This window comes from Sceloporus occidentalis, unplaced genomic scaffold (genome assembly GCF_023333645.1).
Source record: "Sceloporus occidentalis isolate IW3139 unplaced genomic scaffold, rSceOcc1.0.p SCAF_2, whole genome shotgun sequence".
NCBI lineage: Eukaryota > Metazoa > Chordata > Lepidosauria > Squamata > Phrynosomatidae > Sceloporus > Sceloporus occidentalis.
The window spans coordinates 169,288,377-169,298,799 of record NW_028316982.1 but is presented as its reverse complement, the minus strand read 5'-3'; the positions used below and the strand labels follow the sequence as shown (position 1 = coordinate 169,298,799).

General features: G+C 41.3%; 1 protein-coding gene across 1 annotated transcript in view; it reads left to right on the top strand.

Moving 5' to 3' along the window:
- The first annotated feature begins 343 nt into the window (after positions 1-343).
- Positions 344-10,423, top strand: part of LOC149319279 (acetylserotonin O-methyltransferase-like) — a 13,480-nt gene continuing 3,400 nt past the window's right edge. The window contains exons 1-6 of the mRNA XM_089508015.1: positions 344-409; positions 3,906-4,080; positions 5,997-6,126; positions 6,726-6,794; positions 7,475-7,593; positions 8,821-8,958. Coding sequence (XP_089364141.1) covers positions 344-409; positions 3,906-4,080; positions 5,997-6,126; positions 6,726-6,794; positions 7,475-7,593; positions 8,821-8,958 — 697 coding nt within the window. The remainder of the gene's footprint in view (positions 410-3,905; positions 4,081-5,996; positions 6,127-6,725; positions 6,795-7,474; positions 7,594-8,820; positions 8,959-10,423) is intronic.

The window sequence follows — 10,423 nt, the reverse complement described above, 5'->3', positions numbered from 1 at the left end:
TGACCTTGATTGTGCATAGAGGGGCGACATCCACTAATTCTAATGGTGCGTGTGCCTGGGGCGCGTGCCCTTCTTCTTTCTTTTCTCATATTTCAGTTTAAATTGGGATTTTCTGGACAACTGTGGCACAGTTTTGCAAATCTGGTTCACCATTTTTTGACATCAATCAGTTAACCATTTCTTAAAGGCTCCTATGTTTCGTAATAGAGACATTGAGCAAGTACAGCACAGCAAGAAGATAAAAGGGTCTTCCTTGTGGCACTAAAGAAAGGCTTCTGCCTTGATACGTTTAAAACCACACAATCATCTAAGCAGGACTTGTGTGAGAAAGCAGTGGAAAAGGATGGATTCTGAAGAAGAAATGCTTAAAAGCTTATTTCAGCAACAACATGGATTTTTAATTTCAAAGGTAAGATCAGTAGATAATGTCCATGAAAATGTTAGAGCGTTAAAAATGATCAAAGCTTCACTTTTTTTAGTGAATGTGTGGTAGAAAAAAAATCTGTCTTTTTTTGTACATCCTAGCTTCATTTAAAGTATTTCTTTATTTCATTTGTATGCTGCCTATCTCCCTGGAAGGACCAAAGGCGGCCCACAGATAAGATATTTAAACTCTCAATAAATTCAAAAATGCACACTTTTTGTTACACTGCTGATGCACCTTGGAGCCCAGGGGGTCACATGTGCATCCCATGCTTTACTTGTTAACTCATAGGATTCCTTGATTCACTTCCCACAGGGTTGTTCTAAAGCTGCTGCTGGGGCTGCCAGAGAAAAGAGCCAGGTACATTAGAGCTGGCAGGGAAGAAATAAAAGGCTTTCTGCTGACTCTCTCTCAGTAAAGAGCATTACTGGGATGTGTAACTCTGTGTGTGAAATCCCCACCCCACCCAGAGGAAGGAGTATGTGCATGTTTGTAGGTACAGTTGTTGTTGTGTGTCGTCACATTGCTCCTACATATGATATCTCAAAGCAAATCTATCATGGGGTTATCTTGGCATGACTTGTTCAGAGGGAAGTTACCAGCAGGTTGGTTGGCAAGACTTGCCCAAAGTCACCCAGTGGGTTTTCATGGCTGAGATTCAAACTCTGGTCTCCAGAAGTCCTAGTCCAACACTCAGACCAATGACACTAACTCTCATGATGGATATATATGTATCAAACTAACTCTCATGATGGTCATATATATTCATCAGGTAAGTACAGTTGGCCCTCCTTATACACAGATTTTTTTATACATGGATTCAAGTATCCACGACTTGAAAATATTCCAAAAAAGTAAAAATTTCAAGTATCAAATCTTGATTTTTTCATTTTATATAAGGGACACCATTTTGCTATGCCATTATATTTAATTATTTAATGGGATTTGAGCATACACAGATTTTGTTATTCACGGGGTTCCTGGAACCAAACCCCAGTGGATAACAATGGTCAACTGTATAATAGGTAAGCAGGCAACTCTGGGAGCTCAAAACTGGTGGGGTTGCAAGGATTTTATGTTTAGTATATGATAGTGTTTTGTTTTATTGTTATGTCCTTGATTATGGATGCTATTCCATCTATTTTTGGCACACAGTTCGGGATGGCATACATATCAACTGGAGAATTTCCTCTTGCCAAAAGATAACACCATTCATCTATTCCAAGTCTTAATGAGCAATTCTCTTACCCTTACAGTTCATATGAAGTCCAGACCTCTTCAGAGTTCACATGGAGTTCAAACGTTTTCTTTCTAAGATTGCTAACTAATTCTTTTTATATAGGCATGTGTGTTATTAACTCTCTCTCCCTCTCTCTCTGTTGAATCCAAATGTTACTTCTCTCACAAACTGTTTTTCTGCTTTGACAATCCTCTCTTAGAGGAGCTCAAAAAGTTTATGTTTCTGCCTCATTCACGGAATTTACAGGGCTCTTGATGATGACGTTCTCCCATTGCAGCGCTTCCTCTTTATTCCAACCGTACATTGTAACATTTTACAAATGAAAACTCGGGCACATGAGGCCATACAACAGTAGAGCATGGTAAAAATAGCAAAAGTTACTAATGAGGAAGAATGCACAATCTTTGGTGAGATGCATTAGTTTGCTTTTTCCTGAGCCCACTGGGAAGGTCAAGTACCTACACCCTCTGCTTTTATCCTCTCTCTCTGGGTTGTAGTACTGAGTGAAGAAATTACAGCACTTTGAACTCAGTTTACAGCAACTGCAGTAAACTGAGGATAAAGAGAAAAAGAGGAGAGGAAATAGAAACTGGGACATTTTAAATGCAGCTGAAAAAGTGGAACAGATGAATTGGGGCAGTTGGAGTGCTGCACTCACTTTTTCTATAAATGTCAAAAGCATCTGAAGGCCCTCAGAATGTGAGGGTCCTCTTCTCTAACTTATTCCCACAACCAAGTGATGAAGCCCATTATTAAGAACTAGCATACTCCAGAGCTTCTTCACTGGAAATATTGTGTCCAGTGCTTTCATCTCGTAGATTGCTTATCTGGCTAAATAGTTTCCCTTCCCTTTTGACTCACTTCACGGAGGTAAAATGTTTGCAGAGTCAATTCATATTTGCAACAGCTTTAAGTTTGATGCCTTTGTGATCTGCTACTAGTATGAACTACAGGGGAAATCCAGAACTACTGTTGCCCTCAATACAGTGGGCCCTCCTAATCCAGGGACTTGCCATCCGCAGATTTGAACATCTGCAAATGGAAAGCCCCCATTGCCCCATTGTCCCCAATGGTAGCACACAAGCACTGCACCACCATTGGGGATAAAAGTCCATCATCCCCTCCCTCTCTCTTCCTTCCCTCTGTCTTTCCTTCCCTTCGCCCCCTTCCTTCCTATCTTTCGACACAGCATGGTTTGGGGACAGACTCTGCTGCCCAGTCAGCCTGGGCTGGGGCTGGGGCTTGAGTCTTGGAGCCCCATCCACAGGCCCAAAACCCGAGATGGAGCCTCTGGGCTCTGAGACTCAAGCCCTGGCCCTGGCCCTGACGCCAGCTGACTGGGCGGTAGACTCCACCCTCAAAGCCAACTCGGGTTGGAAGATTGGAAAGAAGAAGGAAGGAAGGAAGGAAGGAAGGAAGGAAGGAAGGAAGGAAGTCAGAAATGAGGGAGGAGGAGAAGGAAAAGAAGGAGGGAGGAAGGAGGGGAGAAGGGGCGAGGGACTTTTGTGCCATTGTCCCTAATGGTCACATCACCATCAAGGACAATGGGCTTGAGCATCTGTGGATACTGAGGGCCCACTGTATAAGGAGTTCTCCTGGCTGCTTAGAGCATGTCTTTCTGCAAAACTTTACTGATGAGGGCATGGGGGGACCAAACACAAGATTCTCAAATTATCAGGTGGAGTATGGTGGTCCTACTGTTTGGGTAGATGGGATACAGCCTACAGACACTTCCCACTCAGGTAAAGAACAGAAGTTGTACTTAGACTTTGAAAGGAAAAAGGCTGGGAAGCAAATTAGGAAGGAGATGGAGGCTCTAGTTCCTTGGTATTGACTTTTGTGACTCTGACTGCACATTTCATCTCTTGCACAACTCTGCATTTCTCCCGCAAAGAAATCATCTTCTGCAAGCACTGTCCAGAATGGCCTTGAATTCAGAGAGGTCTCCACATTTCATTGACATATTAAAAAGTGGCTGATGGGAACTGCAGAGCTTTGAATAGGATTCTCCACTATCTTCTTGATTTAGCAGTAGTTTTTGGGTAACAAAACCATCTCCTGTCTTCCTTAAAGGTGTCCATATTTTAGTACTGTATTGTATTTGGTCACTGTTACTCTATAAAGAAAGAATGTTTGTTAGTCTTTTACAAATTTTAAAATGGGTCATATCAGCAACAACAGAAAGAAAATTAACTTTTATAACTGCCAAGTATCTGAACACATTATTCCTTTTGTTTGCAGATTATGTTTACTGCCTGTGAATTGGGAGTATTTGATCTGCTGTTGGAGTCTGAAGAAACTCTGACCTCCACAGTTATCGCTGAACGCCTGGGCACCAGCCATGTAGGAATGGAGAGGCTGCTGGAGGCCTGTGTGGGTTTAAAGTTACTAAGAATGGAGAAGAAGGACAATGAAGGTAACCATATCATAGGAAGGAAGCAACTTGGGTTGCCTCTTGGGGCAATCTATATTTGTATTTTAGGCAATTTGTTTGCAAATTTTCATACTTTCAGTTCGGGTCCTATTTTCTGCTGTTCTGACCAAATTCCCCCCTGTTTGCATGTATGCGATTTCTGTCAGCCACACAGTATTAAAAAAATCTGGCCGCCCATCCACCTGCCCTCTGTCATGCAAGGACATCCACATAATAATAATAATAATAATAATAATAATAATAATAATAATAAATATGTTTTATTTATATACCGCTATTCCACATAACCGATAATGCTACAGTAAAAAGTGCAATACCATTTTTTTCATAGTTTGAGGACTTTTTCACTACCCCCCCCCCCCCATTCATTTGAATCATGTATGGCTGGAACATATTCTATTTGCTTTCTACCAGGAGAATTTTCATTGTGTAGACTGGCCCTTGGTAGTGACAATATGCTGCATTCATTAGTAGTGGATTGCCAGTCCACGAACACCTAGGCCCTGAGGCTACTAGGCCAAACTTTGTTGCCTAGGGAAGCCCCTGGTTATCCTCAGGGCCTGGGATGATCATCAAGTACTAGCCACAGTGGCTCACAGCTTGCCATTCAAACACACAGAAAGATAACATGTATGTTCATGTTTGGAAATTAAGCCTTAGTTAAAGGAGCTGCTCACAGATCAATATGGTATGAGGGGATTCTTCCCTCTCCTCTCCTTAGGGAGACAAGATAAGGAATCTTTAAATCTAGCCTACTTGCTCCTAGCCAGATGCTGAATGCAGATGGGCTCAGATGCTGAGCCATTCTGACACAAGATTGGAATGAAAAGAGGAAACTAAGGGGCAGTACAGGACTAGGGCTAGATGAGGCTGGGCATTGACATGCCTAGAAGCCCTAGTCTGGTGGCATGCTGCCATCATGGCTCACCCCTGTCCACATGGGGAGGGGCATGATTATGTGAGTATGGTGCAGCGCCCAAACAATGCTGGCCGGAAGGGGTACGTTCACAGCAAGCGAGCACACCAATCACGCCCATTCCAGGAAGCTGCTTTTAGCAGCTTCTTTTTGCTCCTGAGAGGGAGTGAATCATTGCTGTACCATTTGGTTGCTGCGGAAACAATACAGGCCAAACAGGGGCAGTGTTTCGCCACCCGTCTGTTGAGCCCCTATGTAAGTAAATCATGATCTACCTAAAGCATGTTGGCAAGTTTCAGCAACCTATAAGTTAATCCTTGCCCATTTACCCTTGCCTAAATTTGAGTCCCTCAAAATTGGAAAATGTGCACCTTTATTTCCTCCCTGCAAATGGTCACTGAAAACTGGAGACTCAGGACAAGGACTTGAGATTTGGCAACCCTTTGTTATCTTCAGGTTATTTATGATTTATGGGATATTCTGGGGAAAATATGTTCAAATGGGTTTGGCTTTGCCTTCCTATAAAGCTGAAAGAGTGTGACTTTCCCTAGATCTCCCACTGGGTTTCCATGACTGAGCAGGCATTTGAACACTGATATCCCAAGTGGCAATTCAGTAGAAGAGGAGACAGCTGGGAAAGAGTGGCCCAAGGCCGCTCCGGCCACTATCAGGCCGGGATTATGGCGACCGCATGGCCTACTCCCAAAGCTGCACCATCAGGAGCAGGATTATCCTGGCTCATTTTTGCTCTGGTCCTAAAGACTAGAGTGCAGCATAAGAGTGGCTTTGGGCTGCATTGGGAGTGTGCATCGTCTAAATGTCACACTCACAAAGCAGCTGAAAGCCCCTTTTTTTTTCACCTGTCTGGGCCCACAGTGCTCAAACTACTTCACCACATTGGCTCTCCTTACTTGTTACCTATCTGTTATTCGCCTTCTCTCAGGGTTTTACAACATAAAGTTTTTGTCTTGTTTATTTTAAGGTCTTTATGGAAACACTGAACTTGCCAACCTCTGCCTTGCTAAATCAAGTCCAAAGTCCCAGTATCAATATATGATGTTACTCTCTGAGATCTCCTATCCAAGTTTGCAATACTTGGCAGAGGCTGTGAGGTGAGGAATAAACACACCCTCTCAAGAGTGGGAACTTTGCTATATGCTGTGATGTTTATTTTATCTTATAGCAATATGTATGAGTATAGGTTGATGAAATCCACCTAATACTTTTACCAGTTAGAATCTATTCTGCTGCATCCCAGGAGTGGCCTCTTGTCCAGAGAGTAGGTTGAACATCAGGACAATCAAATGATGTGGCACAACCATCTTTCAGAGAGAGCCATACTTTTTCATGATCTATGCAGTCAAAGGCTTTGATAAAATCTATAAGCACAGGGTGATTTTCCTCTGAAATACTTTGTTATGCTTGATTAGCCAACCTATTTTTGCAATATGACTCCTAGTATTTCTTCTCTTTCATACTCTAGCTTGAATATCTATCATTTGTTGCTTCATGTATGGTAAAATCTCCCACTCCCTCCCCTCCTTTCCAATCGATTGCCTCCCCTCATGCCCTCACAATGCTTCCTGCCCATGTTTCTTGCACTCTGGTGTTACACATCACATCAGAGCCAATATAATGTGAGAATTTGACATTGGGTTTGATATTTCTGCTATCTAATTTTCATGTAATTGAAAATACTGTTATATTTCAGGGAAGGAAAAAACCAGATTCAATCAGTGTTTGGCACTTCAGAAAAAGATTGGTTTAAGGTCAACTGCAGGTAAAAGTAATTTGTTTTGTGTTTGCTGCCTGGAGATATTTTCTGCAAAGTGATATAATTCTTGTGTACATATAGCAATAGGAAGTACATTTCTATACCGCATATCAGCACCTCATAAGCAGGTTACAATGTGTAAGCTAATTACCCCCAGCAAGCTGGGTACTCATTTTAGTGATCTCGGGAAAGATGCTAGGCTGAGTCAGGGTTGAGCCCTTGGCTGGTATTGAACTTGCAACCTTGTGGTTTGTGCGTGGGTGGCTGCAGTAAAGGCATTTAAGCAAGCCACCACCAGGGCTCCTGGTTCAAAATACATAATATAATATAATATAATATAATATAATATAATATAATATATAAAATATGCAAAATATAGGGACCAGGAATATGCTCTACCTCAAGGAGACAGAGGGGCTGTACAGACGGGGGTGGGATGCCACACCTTTTTGCCCTGGATTGGGGCCACGGCAACCGTATGCCGCGGCCTCCGCAGGGAGCAAAAAGAAGCAGAAAAAAAGAGGGATCTTTTTGCGTCCTGGAATGGGCATCATTGATGGACTTGATATTCTTTAGGTGTCTTCCAACTCTATGATTTTCTGATTCTGTGAATCTGCAGTTGTATATCAGAATTTGTATGCAGTCATTTTTCCTGTTTATTTTCCATTCTGATTTTGATTTCCTAGTTCAAAGGAAGAGCTGCAAAGATTCTCCAGTGCTATGGAGGATGCTTGGAGTCTGTATGGTGAGGATGTAATGTCTGCTTTGGATCTGTCTTGTTTCCATGTTGTTTGTGATTTGGGAGGTAAGTAGCAGAAATTCTCAGCTGCCTTTCTTTCTTTCTCTGGAGTTTGAATCCCTATTGACTTGAGGGGTGACCTCTCAGGTTGCCTTTCATTCCTGTGATTCTTTGACATTAAAAGTGGTAGTAACCCCTATACCACTGTACATTCTATAATTACTTTAATACACAATATTTCCTTTATTCAAGATTCAGCATGTTGTAGTGGTTAGAGCATTGGACTATAACTCTGGAGAGTAGAGTTCAATTCACTGCTGAACTACTGTTAGATCTTGGGCAAGTCATACACTCCCAGCATCAGAGGAAGCCAAAGGCAGATCTCTGAACAAATATGGCCAAGAAGATCCTATTATGGGTTCAGTTTATCATAGGGTTTCTGACATTTCCTCCTCTGGCTATGGATGCAATTCTTCACTAATTTCATTCTGTAAGGAAGTAATGAGTATTTTTAGGAATTTCTTCTCACTGGAAAAAGATATCTTCAAAAACTATTCATTTATTAACAGATTATTTGCCTTCCCTCTGCCTGCTCAAATCTGCCTTATCTTTACATGAAGTTTTCCTCTCTCTCTCCCTCGCTTTCTCTTTTTGAACAAAAAATGCATATTTTGTGCAGTATAAGTCCTGGACTGTAAAGATTCTTGTCAATCCAGGATTCACCTTGTCAGGGTTTCCTGACAATTGAGGAACACATTTTTCAACCATTTGCCAAATATTTTTATAATACTCTTTCCATCTCTAATTCTGGCAAATTTCCACCAACAGATACACCCAAACTGATACAGTATTAGCTAAGTGTGCGGAATTCAGCAGTGTCAGGCCTTTGAAATAAGGACTCTGTGATAAATTTCTCTAGCATACCTAGTGGTAGCAAGCCATATTCTTTCATTATTGTCAACGAATTGACTACAATTTAAGACAACCTCAAGAATTAGAGACTACCAAGTCATCTATCATCAGGGCATGACTTCCTTCATCACGTCTATCCATCTGTGATGCAATGTACTTCTTTTCCTACTGCCTTCTATCTTACGGAGCATTTTTGTCTTTTCTAGTAAGTCGTAGCTTCTCTTTTACATCTTAATAATCTGTGACTCTAGTCTTGAAAGAAATTGAATTTACTGAATGAAATTTCATGCAGAAAGTTTAGGAAGAAGTTCAAAAGACATAAAATAATTGTGTGTTGTTTTGTTTGTTTTATTTCACATTCTGTTCTTTTTTTTTTTTAAGGAAGTAGTGATGCCCTTGCAAAAAAATATATTTCATTGTACCCAAATTCCAAGGTGACCATTTTTGACCTTCCTGAAGTGGTGGAAAGAGCAAAGAATCTTGTGTCCTCAGAAGAACAGCGGATTACTTTCCAGGGCGGTAAGATATATTTCTGCAGTCATACGTAGGTTAAAATTTAGATAATGCTTCCCTCTACAATCCATGTATAAAAAGATCAAGGGACCCATAGTATTTATTTAAATATTCTGGGAGCAGAGAAGCATCAACATTTACCCTCCCTCCACGGCCAACTGTCATCATCCAGCCTGGAGGGAGTGAGGGGGCGAATCCAACACCATCGGGACTGCCCTGAAGAGACAGAGCCCTCCCTCTACAGCCAACTGTCATCATCCAGCCTGGAGGGAGTGAGGGGGTGTGTAGGGGCTAATTTTGTATTGCAATTTTTACTGTACACCGCTATGATCATTGCGGAATAGCGGTCTATAAATAAAACTTATTATTATTATTATTATTATTATTATTATTTAAAGTGATCAGTGAAAGTGGAAGTAATTGGGCACTTCCATCTCCCGGTATGGAAACAAAAAGTCTAGGGGGGATAAAAATGAAAAGCTCAGTAATTTTATTAAAACCAAGTAAACCAATAGGAAGCAAGAGGAATGAGAGAAGATATAATGTATGCAATCCTGTGGACAGACAGGCTTGTGTTGGCCTGTATGCCATGCCCTAATGTAAACAAGGCTGGTGTTGCCAATAAGTACTAGGCTTGAGAACTGCAAATCCAAAATAGTATAACAAACAAAAGGAGGTGTCAAACATACAAAGTGCTAGTGCAGTAGCAGCTAAATTCCTTTACACCTCCCAGAAGGTAAATAAAAGGGATAGCACAGTAAGCCCAATTACAATTGAAAAATGAACTAACAAAGACCAAACATGTTTCGACTTAGAAGTCTTCATCAGTGGTCATGGTAAACTGTAAAGATAAAATAGGTATGAATCACATATCAGCAAAATATAAACAATAAGGGGGGCCATATAATTAAAAACACATAATGCAGAAATACCTGATATTGCAGCCTTGTAAAATATATCATATAGTATGTTGGGACATCCAGTTGCAATAAGCAAGTTGTTTGTCCTCTTGGACTTAGTATGGTACCTAGAGGGGATATATATATATATATATATATATATATATATACACACACACACACACACACACACACACACACACACACACACACATACATGCATGACAGACAGCTTTCTTGTAATCTGTTGCTCAACTCCTTCTGCTTATCTGCTCTCCTATCCCAAGGTGGATTTCCTGATACTATCAATGCAACTTTCCCTTTTTAATACCCAGAACATCCTGAGTACTCCTGTCCCTACCATCGGCCTATATTGTACTAGTCCCATTGTACTCTGCACAAAACAAATCTTGTACATTCCTATAGTTGTCACCTGCAGAAGGCTTTTTTCCTCAGGTGGCAGTTGCTGGGAGAAAGTAGTGGGAGCTCTCTGGCCAGTTGTCCTGACCCCTAAGTTGTCCCTTCTGCTGAAGGACAGATCTATGTGTGCCTCACAGTTTTTACTCCACCCT